At 43.4% G+C, this 14,559-nt stretch overlaps 1 protein-coding gene across 10 annotated transcripts in view; it reads left to right on the top strand.

Moving 5' to 3' along the window:
• The window catches only part of MEGF11 (multiple EGF like domains 11), a 291,395-nt gene that overhangs the window by 254,644 nt on the left and 22,192 nt on the right, over nt 1-14,559 (top strand). For 6 of the 10 annotated variants that reach the window (XM_054077403.1, XM_054077406.1, XM_054077402.1 and 3 more), the window contains 5 exons: nt 175-303; nt 998-1,126; nt 3,716-3,844; nt 3,991-4,224; nt 10,709-10,827. In XM_054077403.1, the coding sequence (XP_053933378.1) occupies nt 175-303; nt 998-1,126; nt 3,716-3,844; nt 3,991-4,224; nt 10,709-10,827 (740 nt within the window). The remainder of the gene's footprint in view (nt 1-174; nt 304-997; nt 1,127-3,715; nt 3,845-3,990; nt 4,225-10,708; nt 10,828-14,559) is intronic. The other 4 variants (XM_054077410.1, XM_054077409.1, XM_054077407.1 and 1 more) reach the window with 1 other exon arrangement.

Genomic DNA, 14,559 nt, shown 5'->3' with positions numbered 1-14,559 from the left:
CCAGTCATGGTCAGGGAGTTGCTGCAGTAATGCCCGGCTCTGAAATGTGAAGTTTTGCCTTTGCTGGTGTCTCCCAGGTTCTCCCTTTATTGTTGTTCCTCCGCAATGCTAATACAGTGTCATTGTTTTGGGTTTTTTTTTTGTCAGCTGACAGATCTTTTTTTATTTCCATAGCTTGTCCCACGGGTTTTTGGGGCCCTGATTGTTTTCATTCATGCAACTGCCACAACGGAGCAATGTGCAGCCCTTACGACGGAGAATGCCGATGCACTCATGGTTGGACGGGGCTCTACTGCACTCAGCGTAAGCCTTTCAGAGACACTGTTGTGCCAGGGAAGCTGTCAAAGTAGGTGCTGCTACCTCGTGTCTCTTCCAAGTATTGCAGTCTCCCCGGTTAAACCCCCAGCTCCTCACCGGGGAGAACTTCACATCACCCCGAAGACAATAGTCCTGAAGCTTTTCAAGGGGTTTTGTGCCTTTGGCACTCGATAAAGGACAAACCAATCATTGAGATTATTGACTCATTGTCAGGATTAGCACAGGCTGCGTCCCTGCTTGTTAAAGCCCCGGTAGATGGATCTGATTTAGGAAGTGTTTGAGATCCTTCATCCTTCTAGTGCCAAGTTATCCGCGATGTGCGAAAGAGGAGATCAAATTGTGGTGAGCCTTTTAAGAAGGCTATTTGATTGTTCTCCAGCCTTTTAGAGAGTTTCTGCTTAGCCATCTTCTTTCGCTTGAAAATGTAGTTTGGATAGATAGGTCAAGTTTTCCTTCTTCTGAAACACTTAAGAGGCAGTTCTGTAAGATGTGAGAAACACTACTTCAAGAAAATTGCCTGTTGTAGTGTCTCTGCATTTAGATGATCAAATAAATGCTATTATATATACAGAGGCAGAAAATCCATAGGTCTATAGTCCTACATATTTTGTGCTGATAACGCATCTGAGTTTGTATTTCAGCTTGTTTCTTAGCCTGTCCTTATTCTGATTCCTGAAAGGTTGCCCGGCTGCTTTTTATGGAAAAAACTGTGCCAATGTTTGTCAGTGTCAGAACGGGGCGGACTGTGACCACATCACTGGGCAGTGCACGTGCAGGACTGGATTTACAGGCAAACAATGTGAGCAAAGTAAGTAGCGTCGTGACTTCATTTTTCTGTTTCTCCATGGAAGGGAGTTGTAATTCAGAATTCTTTACTGAAATAGGCTCTTAAGTGCAGTGTTGCTGCTAGCAAGACAGTAACTCCAGGCACCTTATATAATCCATGGTGATAACAAGGCATCTCTGGAATGCTGGACAGTCTGTTTAAGCATAAGGAAATATAGTGAATCCTCTGCAAATTAGACCTTTCAATTCCCAGCCCTAAGTTAAGTGAGATAAAGGCAAGTCACTGCACTCAGTGCTGACTGGATGTAGCCTGTTACAGTTGGACTTGATGATCTCAAAGGTCTTTTCCAACCAAACGATTCTATGATTCTATCCAAACAACTTCTATCTAAATAACAGGAAAACACAAGCTGCACTATGCTTTGCTAGTGTTGTTGAGTGCAGCAACATCAGGTTTCCTTAGGCACGAAGGAAGGTAGAAGGGTTAAACAAAAGTGTCCTTTCTGCTCTCTGCCTTCCAAGGAATTTTGGGGCTTTCTTGCAGAAGTTCTTATGCTATAGATGTGAACCAAATAAAGATTCATCTTTACAATGAAAACAGATCAAGGAAAAAAATGTTTCTTGCCCTTTTTGGAAGGATTTGTGTTTGAATTGAGTAGCAAGCAAGTGTTTAACAATGAACTTCAATTACCTTGCAAGGGTACTGGCATATCTTACTGTAATTGTTGTCAGCGTCTTGCTGGCATATTTAGCACACCGTGCCAAGTGGCTTCTTTTAAGAACAAAGAATTAGGGTAGTGGAAACTCTGCGAGTTGTAGTTGAATAATTACTTGTTTGTCCAGTACAGTAAATCAAAAGAAAATTCTCACACACTTACTTGGACTCTAAATGCAGGGTGAAATCTGTCTCACCTTACCAAGGCTTTAATTCCGCAGGGTTTTGTTCTTTTTATTTTTTTGGCAGTAAGGTAGTGCAGTAATATTCCTGCTGGATTTGCAAGTGAAAGCTTCGTAACTGTAGCCTTCTATGTGAATCTTTATGAAAGTCTTTGTACTAGAACTAAATTCATGAACATCTTTTCCTTTGGCACACACTTGCATTCAGCAAAGTGTGTATCTGGGGACCAAATTTGTATGTTCTTGTGGGGATTGCACATGGCATCACTGTAACTCTCTAAGTGGCCAGCTCACTGTGAATCTGTGTACATCCTTACCACAACCATAAATAAATTAGGAAACTAAAAAGTTCCATAGTAGAACTGCAAGATAGCAGATTTTATACAACAAGCTCCGTTTATCATTTGACCTCTGTACAAAGCCTGAGGCTTTCTTTTCCATCCAGGCTGTGAATGTGTTTATTTGTTTGTTTTTCTACTGTTTAATCTAAAAGTATCTCTTCATTAAGATTCCCTCCTTCTCAAAATCCTGCTGAATGGGCAGTCACACTGCATTGCAGATGAATTGCCTAAATGCAGACATCGTTTCTGTGGTGCAGTCCAAAAACTTAGGCGCTGCTCATTTTAAGTAGGCTACGGGTTGATATCAGAATGAGCATTAATTGTAATAATTTAATTTTTCTGTGTTTAGGGACCTGCAGATCAAAGGAGGAGATACAACCTTAATACACACTCCAAATCATTATACAGATACTGGCTGCTTGTTCATTGCATAATATTAGATTTTGCGTACTAGAAGTTACTTAGAGACTGTCATTGGGAAGGCATCACCACTCTATGCAAAAACATTGGCAGACACAAGAGAAATCACATCTTAAAACAAACAATATCCATTCTAAAGAATCATATCAAGTGTGCATGTGTTCATTGGTGCTTCCTCTCCATTGAAATAAGTATGATGTGACAGAAGTTGTTTCTTTCAATTTAATATTGAATAGCGCCTCAAGAAGTTTAGTGAGCTGCCTACAGATTTATTGTAATAGCCCATTGTGGTAATTGTGTGAATACATTTCTCAGCTGGACATTCAATCATTTTGTCTTTGATAGAAGTACAAAGACAGGATAGAAATTCCTTCCATATTAGGAATCCTAATGCAGAAGCAGAGCAAACCAAACCATTCAGATGCTGAGTTCTCTAATTCCACCTACAATGTCCTATTCGTCTTCTAGCACGAGTAGGGATAAGTGTGAAAGCATGTGGGATTTGTTTGATAAAGTCTATTAATGTCCATGTAAAGGTACGTTAAAACTTTTCTTTGCAACTGCTCCCATAAAGAAGAATGTGCAGAACTGGTGGAGAATGCTCTGCGTTTTCAAGTTGTTGTCTACGACTTCTGAGTTCGTGCTCTGTTATGTACACTTGTAGTACATATCGAGCCTTTTACAGTCTGTGCATTATTGGTTTCATCCTTGTGAAATCTTGTATGAGTCTTCCAGAAAGTTACAGCGTAGTAAGTAACACCCCAAACTGCACATGAAATACTTCCATCTCCTGCTTTAAAATACTAATAATGGGGTGTTATCCTAGAGATAATACTAACACTGGGGTATTATCCTAGAGATGGTGTAACCAGGGAGACCTTTAAACTGAAATTTCCATAGCAAATGTTTCACCCAAGTACAATTCTTTCCAATCCTTTTCTGTGGCTTCCCAGAATGCTCACCAGGAACGTTTGGTTATGGTTGCAAACAACTATGTGAATGCATGAATAATGCTACATGCGACCACGTCACAGGTACCTGCAATTGCAGTCCAGGCTTCAAAGGAATCCGATGTGATCAAGGTACAGTGAAATTCTATTTATAACATCATGCTCTCTCTCCCTTTCTCACTCTCCCCCTCCAGTGATGTCCTTGCGTTAAAAGAATAGTACTTAAAAAATGAAATGCACTATTCAATTTACAGTGTGTTATGAATTACTTTTAACAGCGGCTCTTATGATGGAAGAATTAAACCCCTATACTAAAATTAGCCCTGCTCTTGGATCAGAGAGACACTCAGTGGGAGCAATCATTGGAATTATTATTCTCCTTCTAATTATTATGGTCTTGCTGGCACTGTTTGTGTGGTATCGACGGAAGCAGAAGGAGAAGGGCCACGACATGCCAAGTGTATCTTACACTCCAGCCATGAGGATGACTAATACAGATTACTCACTTTCTGGTAAGGGTCTTTTTATATTAATCAAATATAGACTCATATTCCTGTATGCTGGGGAAATAGAAGCTTCTGTGATGTATAACATGCGTTATTAAGCCTCAAAAATAATAACACTTCTGTTCTTCCGCTGAATACCATGATCTTTTAGCACTTAACAGGGGCAGGAAAGCAAATGCAACTTAAAACTGGTGCAAGCTGCTTTATATATGAAAGTTTACTTAACACTATGTAGGATACACCTAGGCAAGAAATATGCTGCATGGAACATATCAACTCTGTTTTTTAAATCAACTGCATTCCTGTTGCAGTACAGAGAAGTTGTTCCTTTGTGAAACCTTCTGAAGAAGATTTTTTTTGCTTGAGGACTGGAATTGACTAGATGAATCATAAGGTTTTATTTTTGTTTGTTTGTGGTTTGAGGTGTCCTATGCGTTGCCACTTTCTTCTGCGTGCAGACCAGTCCCCGTTGTCTAGGTAGCTGGTGTGAATTTTCTTCACAGGAGCTGATGAAGAGCAGGAGAGAGGAAGGCTCTTTAAGATCAGAAGAGAGTCATACTGAGATCACTTTTTTTGCTTTTTTCTATCTTCTGCTGCTATGGAGAACAGCTTTTCTTGATAGATTGCTTCAGCTTTGGAGAATGTAATCTCCTTCTTAATGCTTTCATTCTTCTTCATTCCTCTGTGGTCAATATCAGATAGGATGCCAGACAGGAGATTGCTTTATTTCATTCTTGTTTCCTCCAATCTGTCTCTATTGGGGTTCTCCTTGGGGTTTGCTGCCCTTTGACTGCACTGGCTTCTTCCTTTCCCTTCAAACAGCTGAAACTCTCAGTCCGAGTAAATACAAGTTCCTGAAGCAGGCAGCAATTGGCCTTCCAGCTCTGCTTTCCCAGTCCCACAAAGCCTTTTGGTTTCTTCCTTCTAGTCCAAATGCACAAGCCCAGATACTTGTTGCTGGCTCTGACTTGGCTTCTGCCTCGGGGTGGCATGGCTGGAAGCTTTGTGCTGGACTTCCCTGCCCAGGACGCACCTGGAAGAAGCCTCTCCCATGGATCCAACTATATTATTGCCTGACCGCAGCTGGGACTTAATCAAGGACCCTCTCTAACAGCACCATGACTTCAATCCTCTTATCAGGGGCATGGTTTCCTGCAGTGGCATAGCTCACATCAGGGGCTGCTTGCTGAACACCACTGGCTGAACTCATATATTGATCACTCAGGCCTGTCCTAGAGCATTCCTTCTGCTGGTAGGTACAAGACAGGGAAAAAAATCAGCGTTGGACCTCCCCCTATTGCCTCTTATTTTTTAATTTCAGCTTTGCAGGCTCTTGCTTATGCTGCCCATTTGGGTAAGAAAGATACGGAAGTGTTGCCAGAGAGGGCTCCTCTGATCCTTGGCTAGGTGCCAGCACAGTTTGGCCTGAAATTTGTCATTTCACCATCGTTTGACAAGCCAGACCATGAACATGCAAAAGACAACTGTGGCACATCTCGACAGCAGTGAGGCTCCAAGTTGTGGAAGAGCAGATCACAGCTGCTGGCAAAGAAAAATGTTCTGAACTTTTCAGCGATCCATTTCCTTTGTATTGGCACTTTATCCATTTATTTACAAAGCCTGCTACACCTCATTTATTTCTGGGCATTTCCAGTCAGCGTGTGTGTAAGCCAGCAGGCTTAAGAGGCACAACTTACAAATTTTAAAGTACATAGAGGAATAGTGCTGAGGTTGGCAGTTCCTTACTGAAGTAATTGAGCTTCTCCTTTCAGAGAAGGCAACAAAAAAACCTTGGTTGTTTTTTCTCCATATTTTACCATAAATGAAGACTTCCCAACCAAGCCAATCCTAGTCTGACTCTGCAAGAAGTCTGGAAAAAGGCTATTGCTGAGAACAGGTCCTCTCATCCTTTAAAGTTAACGTAGATGACTTTCCCCCTCCACCAGAGAGAGAAAGCCATTGTGTTTGGAGACATTGGTAGCTCAGGACTGTCCATGCAGGTTATGTTGTTGCAGGCAGAGCTCTGTATCCCAGAGCTCCTGATGCCACATAATACTTGAGTACTTGAGGGAAAAAATACTTTGTGGATGGTTGAATTCCTGCATCATAAATATCTGGAGGATCACAACCTTCAGCTGCATCGAGCCTGGGATCTCTTCTGGTCCTTGGGCAATGAGTAACTTGACTCTGGCATTGCTGCTGATTTTGTGTAAAATCTGAAATACCAAATCCTTGCAGTCCTGAACAGTACCAGGTCACTGGTGTTGTATGGGCTTCTCTGGAAAGAAATCGGATTCTTCCTTCCTGTTCATCTCAGTCGGTGATGGGGACACAGAGACCGGCCTTTTCTTTGTTCTTTCTTTCTGCAGTCCTTGTAGCAATATAAGTTTTGTCATTCGGGAAGCTGCAGTGGAGAGGAGTCAGCCATCTCTTTCCTGCCTCCCCCTTAAAGACTCCCCCTTTGCTACCTGATCTTGCGGAGGAAGACGAAAAAGTCAGAAATCACACTGTGCTATCTTCATCTCATTAGAAATTGTCTGCATTGCTTAAAGCTTTGGTTTTTGTTTTAGAAGGGCATTTACAAATTCTAGACAAGGTCTTCTGAAAGCTCCTTGCAGATTCTGTCTGTCCTCCTACTGAAGCTTTCTACCCATCAGTACCTTCCCAGCTTTCGCCTTACCAATGCTGTTTTCAGCCTTTCCCTTCCACAGAGCACAAAAACAGCAAAAGGTGCTGACGTGCATCTTCCCCAGCAGCAAATGGGGAGATGGATACTGAGACTGTATCCCAGATATGAAAGAGACCCTCCTAGCATGGCTCTTGGGAAGAGCATCACGTGTGTATATGAGTGCATGTGTGCCTTTGTGCGTTGTGGAGGACAGTGAAGGACAGGAGCAGTATTACATAGTGGTAACAGGGATTTCAACCTTCACCTGGAATTTTGTGTGTGGATGAAGGGCAGAATACTACACAGATGTACTTGTCCAATTCATATAATCCCATGTAAAACCCATGGGTTTTGGCAGGAATTTCACTTGACCAATGACTGCAGTCTGGAGCCCTGTATGGGTTGTAGCATTGGCGCTAACCTGGATTGCCACTGTTGTTATTTTCCTTGTTTACTGTTATTAGGGTGGTGATGATGTTGTTTCTGCATAAAGTCACACATGCAGATCCCTCGCTCCCGGAGACAGTAATTTCTTCCAGCACATTAATTTGGTCTTTATGTCTTCAGCTCTTCTGATGCTGATAATCCATGCATATGTGTGAGAGAGATTATAAGGAAGGGGAACCCCCTGGGCAGCCCTTCTGCATTTGTAGATGAAGGATGTGGCAGCAAAACACATGCTCTGCCCAGCAGCCAGTGGGAAAGCCACACATGCTGGGAGAGCTTAACCACAGCACAAGGATCCAAGAGCAGGCTTCACTAATTAAGCCTCAAATCAAAATGGTGCACCCCAGCATGAGAACAGTGCATTGCATCCAACAAAAGACTTTAAAGTGCAGGTTGTTTAATTCAATGAGAGGGGGACAGAGGGGAAAACTATGCGGCAGTGCTGGAAACCCAAAGACATTTCTTTCCAGGACTTTCACAAAGACTTGGTTATGGGATTAAGTGATGCTTAAGAACAACTTATCAAGGTCTTAACAAACTTTCTGATACGGATGAATTCTATGCTGAGAGCCAAAACCTGAGCAAAGCTCACTAATATAGTGTCATGGATCATGCAGCCTAGACAAGACATTTACAGAAAAGATTTGCAGATGATGCGTAGTAGGAGGTGGCAGAGCGAACCCTCTGGCTTAGAGTCTTCAGCCACCCCGCTGACACTCTGAATGGGTGGAGGAGATCCACACAAAAAGAAGAAAATCATTTTGCAGCCTGTGGTATCTGAGTTTGTGTTTACTGCAGAGTGCTAACTTAACCCTTTTTTCATGGTTGGCCTCGTGCCCTGTTTCCACACTACTGTCCTGCTGCCACTGCAGGATGGGGACCGGTGCTCTTTGCATCACCCCACAGCCCTGGCTCGGAGCAGAAGCTCAGTCTTTCAAGTGTTAGAACATTCTGGCCTTCATCCAGAGCTCATGGTTCTTCTACTGAAGCGCAGCCTCAGGCGTGAGGGGCTCACAGCAGGACTCTGCCATTGTGGATCCCTTCACAGGACTGCTCTCCCCGTGTTAACATTAACATAACCTCTGGGCTTTTGTGATTTGTTTTAATTTAAATAATTCCCTTTCTTTTAGGCATTTAAGTCTTTGCTTACTGTTCAGAGCAAAATAAAATCCTCATCTTTGGGAAGAGAGGATTTTTTGTTGGTTGTGTTGTTTGGGTTTGTTTTTTTTAACTGGGATAGCATTAGATTTGAATTTGATGTATTTCCAGCCAGCAGTTATAAGAGCTTCATGAATAAATGTGTAGAAAATGGACTGTGCTATCAAGGTAAATCAGCCTGGGTGGGTACTTAAGTATCGACCAAATGGAACTGTGTAGAAGGAGTAATTCTGAGCATATGGTGCTGCATGCAATGAAGGAAGAAAAGATTTTTGGTGACGCAGACTTGTGGACGAGCTCAGATTCATTAATTCAGCACTGGGCTAAGTAGTAGGACAGTCTGGTAGATGTTTCCTTCGGCTCCTTTTGGGTGCATGAAACAAGCTATGGCCAGATACGTTGGGTGTGAACTTGTAACGTGTCAGCTGGCTCACAGTAACCATTGACAGGTGCCCTCTTATCTCAGAGCGAAGGCAGGGCACCGTGACACTCTTCCTCCGAGCTGGTCCTTCTTGCCTGCAGCTGAGCCGGGGCACGACAGATAAGGGAGGGGAGAAGGCAGAGCTGAGAGCTGCTGTGACTCAGCCATCAACACTCTCCTACACAGCAGAAGGACATGGCTTCAAGGGTCTATATTTAACTGGTTTTTGAGAAGGGTGGCAGAGCTCCGCTCCCGCTGAGCCGCCGGCCCCTCAGTAGCAGTTCAAGGCTGCGTGTGAGCAGCTGTGTTTGTGATGGGCATACACGGATTGCAGTGTTTGGGTTCCAGCCTCAGCTCTCATTTGCAGACCTCAAGAGATATCTGTTTCTTGTTAATTCTATTGCAAATATCACCGAGTTAAAGTTAGGGAAGATGGCAAAGCCCTAGCAGCCGGGTTGCTGTGCTGGGCAGCGTCTAGCGGAGAGGAGTTAAATGCAAAGACCTCAGTTCTGGAATTACATCCTGACCTGAAATACTTTATTAGCAACAGCCTGAGAAAACAGCTAGAACTAAAAGGCTCTGCACTTACTACAAAATCGAGCTGACCTGAAAAGCTGCTCTGCGTGTTCCAGAAGAAAGTAAATGCTCGGTCAGATCTGCATGTGCATGTGCAGCTGTGTGCCACAGCTTGTGTCTAACGGACACCCTGCAGATAAAATTCCTTACTTGAAACAGGATGTTTTGCAGTAAATTAAGCTAAATCTAGATCTCCACAAGATGTCAGCAAAGCAAAGTGCATGTTCACAGGAATGCAACCACAGAGGGCAAGGAGAGAGGGCTGGAGTGCCTGGGTGCCCCTTCATGCAGCAGTGTCAGCCACCTCCGTGCCCTTCCTCACTGCCGACCTTCCTTACAGACCACCACTGCTGGAGGCAAGCAGCCACCCCAGCACTTCATTTCCCTTTCCTTGTGAAGGTGTCGCCTATATCTAACCTTTCTGCCTGCAATTTAAGCCCATGGTTTATTAAAACTAACCCATTCATTTACTTCTTACAGGGTTTGGCGTTTAAGTGATGCTGTTTCAGTTAAAATTTTTGATCCTTTCATCTGATAGTACTTTGAAATATTTATCAATTTGCTGTTAGGCTGGAAACAGATGGGGAATGATGTTTTCATCAGAAATACCGGTATAAATATGATGACTTTCTGGGTAAATTACTTTGTTTGATAAATGTGTTCCTAAGGTAAAGTAAGGAAATAGATAAAACATCTCTCAATGTAACAATGTGACCGCACAAGTTTGCCCCTTCAGTGCTGCAGCTTTCTGTTTTTCTAAGCCTTTGCACCAAAAGTAACATACCTTGATTTCTAGCATTAACTACCTTTTTTGTGACAACAAAGTTTTAATTAAATGTTTGGTAAGTATGAGGGTTATTCTCATCAGTAGCGCTTAGATGTGTTTAAACTACAGAAGAAACTGTGTTGCAGACCACACAGTTCCTGAATTTTGCATTTCTTCCATCACCTGCAAACCAGCCAGACTTAGGGATTACTTCTATAAGATCTTCAAAAAGATAACGCTGTAGCAATTAAATATTTTCCTTTTTTATCTTATATATAATGCTAAGAGTCAGAGCTTCTCACCATGAGAATACAGGATAAATTTCATCTGGAAATGTCCTGTAACACCCAGGATGCTACAGTTTTCTAAACTTGATCATCTCGAGCATGTTTTCAGTTTCTTAAAAATGGTTATGCCTTCCGAAGTATTTTGTGATGACTTGTTTTCTTCCCAGATATATCTCAAGGTAGCGGCAGTGTACATTGTTTTTCCAATCCAAGCTACCACACTCTCTCATGTGGTGTGACTTCACGCTTCTTTACAAGTAATCTGGATGGAAACAGCTCCAGTAAGGTAGATATTATCCCACCTCACTGTAGCAATGTTCTTATCAGTTCAAGGAAATCAACCAAAGCAATGCCTGTTGGATCCTGTTGTCTGCCAGCGTTATTTAAAATCCAGTGTAGCAGTTCCCGGCGTAGCTCTAACAGACACTGAAAGGTCTGCTTTCCCCTGCGTGTATCTTCACAAACTCTGTGCCTCTGAACTAGAGTTTCAGCACGTGCCTGCAAGGGTCAATAAGCCTCGGTGTCTTAGCAACTATAAAGTATGCTTGCTTCTCAGAAGAGATAAATAACTAGATAATTGTAACTATCCATTAATATAACAAAAGTAAATCAATGAAGCATTAAGTCAGGAATTCAACTTCGCTATGTCATTGTTTCCCAGATCAGCAGACACACACGTTTCCTGCTGACTCAAGACATGCAAATAGATGCAAGAGGGTATCTAGAATGTTTCTGAGTACTGTTCTCGTGCAGGGGCATTCCGAGAGCTCTCCTGTTACTCCTGGATCTCCAGCAGAGCTATTCAGGCTGTACTGCTGGAACATCCAGGAGTACATTACATATCACATGTTGCTAGTGATTCCTTAGGGCTATTTATGGACTACACTATTACTCAATCCCCCACTTTAGCATCAGATTTAGCCATGGTAAATAGTAAGACAGCTCTTCCTTCAGAGCCTTAATATGACAAGGTGGGGCAAAGGGTAGGGAGCAGAGGAAAAAGGAAATGCAATTGATTTTATCAAGGCTGTCAGCTTTAAAAATGATGGTACTCACAGACTGTGTCACCTTAACCCAAATGTAGCTCTGCCGTGAAGACAAGATTAATGCAAAAAAGACACTATTCTATGAGACAGGGTATGCAAAAGTATTTCTATGTGTGCTCCTGTATGTAATTGCTTGGTTATTAAGAGAAAATCTCATTAGCGTGTAATAAAAAGGCTGGCTCCAGAGATTTCTCAGACAAAAGTTTAGACAGATGTGTAAATATGTTTTCTGATGTAGATAGTCCCCCGGCATCATGCGTTTTTGCTCCCCAAATTGAAAGTGCAAACGCTGATAATGTCAGATTTAGAATGAACAGCATGAGTGTGGGCCTGGACCACTAATCCTGTTGCAGGAATTTGAATGAATTCAGAAAAGGTCAAAGCAAGCACTTATCCTTGTTCCCCAGCCCACCGTGCCATCTTCTCACAGAGCTACTCTAAATATTAAGCTGCTGAGAAGGTTTCAAACCCAAGTGATGCATCTGGGCTGGCCTGGAAGCTGCTCACCCAGCTGCAGGACTGGCTCTCAGGTTGTCCTGATATTTAAAAAAAGAGAAAACAATGGAACTGGAATTTTTTAGGGCAGTTATCAAAATATATGGCCTGACTTTTCCTTTAGATTTCCCACTACCTTACCTATTTATGAGAATGCTTTGCAGTACCAAAATGCTGAGTATGGCCAGAAGTATTGCTGCTTCTGTCTATGCAGTTCTCCAGCCAAGGAAGACAAAAGAGGATATAAAGCCCCTAATGGCTGCTTTCAGGAGTTTCATTTCTAAATCAGTTTGTCTGGTGCCATTCCCACTTTCTGCAGGGAAATGGGCACAAGTTGTACTTGGAGGATTTATTTCTTTATAGTGCCAGCTGGGGGTCACAAAGGAGCCGGCGCAGGTGCAAAAGGATAAAAAATGGCAGAGGACTCTCTGAATTGCTGAGCCAGAGCCCGGGATGTATTCCCTTCCCTATGCTCAAAGGAGATCATGCCTTGAGGCGATGGACTGGAGCCATTCCTCTGTCACTTCTTTCAGAGAGACAGCCTGGGCTAAGGCACAGAGGCAGGGCAACGGGGAGATGCAGCCCTGCTCCAGTTTGAGAAGGCTTTCTCTCTCGTGTGCTCCTCCTGCCCCTCTTGTCCTCTTCTTTCTGTGTCTCGTTTTGCCTTTTCTCTCCTCTTCCCTTGGTGTTCTCTCCACTCTGTTTCCTCCCGTATCCATTTTCCTATTCTCTGTTCTCGCCCAACCATAGATGGATTGTTTCTGTTTGCCTTCCTGCTGTCTCTGCGTTCCTCTCCCAGCCCCGCGCTGGCCCAGCCTGGCTGCAGGCACTGTCACCAGTGTACCCAGCAGGTGCTTCACTGGGCGAGCCGGGTGGGCACGGATGGTGGAGAGCAGAAGCCAGAGATGTCCAGCACTGCACCGACAATGGTGGTTGGCGAGGCAAGTCTGCTTCCATAGGGAGGGAGCAGTGCCAAGACTTCCCACATTGCTTCTAGGAGCAGAGTGAAGGTGTCTCGCCTCCTCATTTCCCCTCTGCCAGACAGATATTAGGCCACTGCTTGGAAGATGTCTTGAAGGTAAAAAAATTGAAGTTGCTGAGAGAGAAGTGCAAGTGGAGGCATTAAAATTCTCCTGGTGCATACAGGACTGGTTCGTTGTGCCAGGGGAGCGCTGGGGCTGGAACACATGCCGGCAAAAGCAAGTGGGAGGACAAGAGGGAGCGTATGAGAAGAGACTAAAAAAAGGCTTGCCTTCTTTTATCTAGCAAAATGAATGCTGAGAAGGAGCATGATTGCCATTTCTAAATACAATGAGGTAAACACTAGGAGAGAGAAAAGCTATTTAAGTTAGATGACAGAGCTGGCGCAAGAACAAATGAGGATGAACTGGCCACAAACACATCAGAGCTGGAAATTAGATTTCTAGCATCAGATCAGTGAGATTTTGGAAGAGCTTCCCCATCAGACTAATGGGACAAAGGAATCTGATTACTGTTAAAATGGAGCTTGATCACCTAAGTGATTGTGTGTTTGGGTGTTTGCAGCTGGACTCGGGGACTCAGTCATCAAAGCCCCTCCAGTCTCACGTCCCTAAAGCAGCAGGAGGTGAGCAGCAGAGCTTTGCCTTTGTGCAAGGTCCAGAAGAACAGCTCTGCAGCTCTGGTGTTGAGGAGGAGGCAGAGGTACGATTTTAACTAACACCATCTCACCACAAAGTAAATGCTCTTCCCATGTGAGTGAGCTTTGCAAAGCCAGCTTGGCTGAACTGCTGCCCCATGGAAGTCAACTGAGAGATTTTACTATCAGTGAAGCCAAAAATCTGACCTTTGCTTATTAGCTCCTACAAGTGGGTTTTGCCTTTATCCTTATGACATATGCAGCAGCAAATAATAACGACGCTGCATTTTACCAAGAAATATCATACATGAGCTCAAGTGAAATTGTGCCACACAGTTACTGCCCCAGAATTTTCCCAAGCAAATAGAGACACACGCTTACCTCCGTACCCGTGTTTTCACATCAGAGCTCTCACTGCTTGAGTTAGAGACCAGATTTTCAAATGCTGAAGCCCTGTTTTGCTCAGAGGACGTTTGGTGGGCCCGTTCACAGAATCACTCACCATGCTTCAATGCCACCTGTATATTTGAGCTTTTGAATTGTGCGTGAACATTAGAATATATCTTCATTTTACAAAAAGCTGCAAAATCAGGTGAAAAATACCCCTATGGAGCACGAGGCTGCGACACTGGTCATGAGCAAATGGGAGGATTCTCACCTTGCTCTTTTCAGAGCTCTTAATTCTACCCTCCCTCCTGACGGAGAACAGCGTCTCAGCTGGAGCCCAGGTGTTGCTGGTTTCCACAGACATCATAAAAATCAATTGCTATTAGGTGTCCTGAATTTTTAAAGCCAGCTGATCCACATCTATTAAAAGAAGTTCTAAATTCTATTAAAGACTTCACATAAAATTAGAAAC

The sequence above is a fragment of the Cuculus canorus genome, chromosome 12 (genome assembly GCF_017976375.1).
Source record: "Cuculus canorus isolate bCucCan1 chromosome 12, bCucCan1.pri, whole genome shotgun sequence".
Classification (NCBI taxonomy): domain Eukaryota; kingdom Metazoa; phylum Chordata; class Aves; order Cuculiformes; family Cuculidae; genus Cuculus; species Cuculus canorus.
Note: the sequence above shows the minus strand (reverse complement) of the source record. Positions and strands in the feature narration are given on the sequence as shown.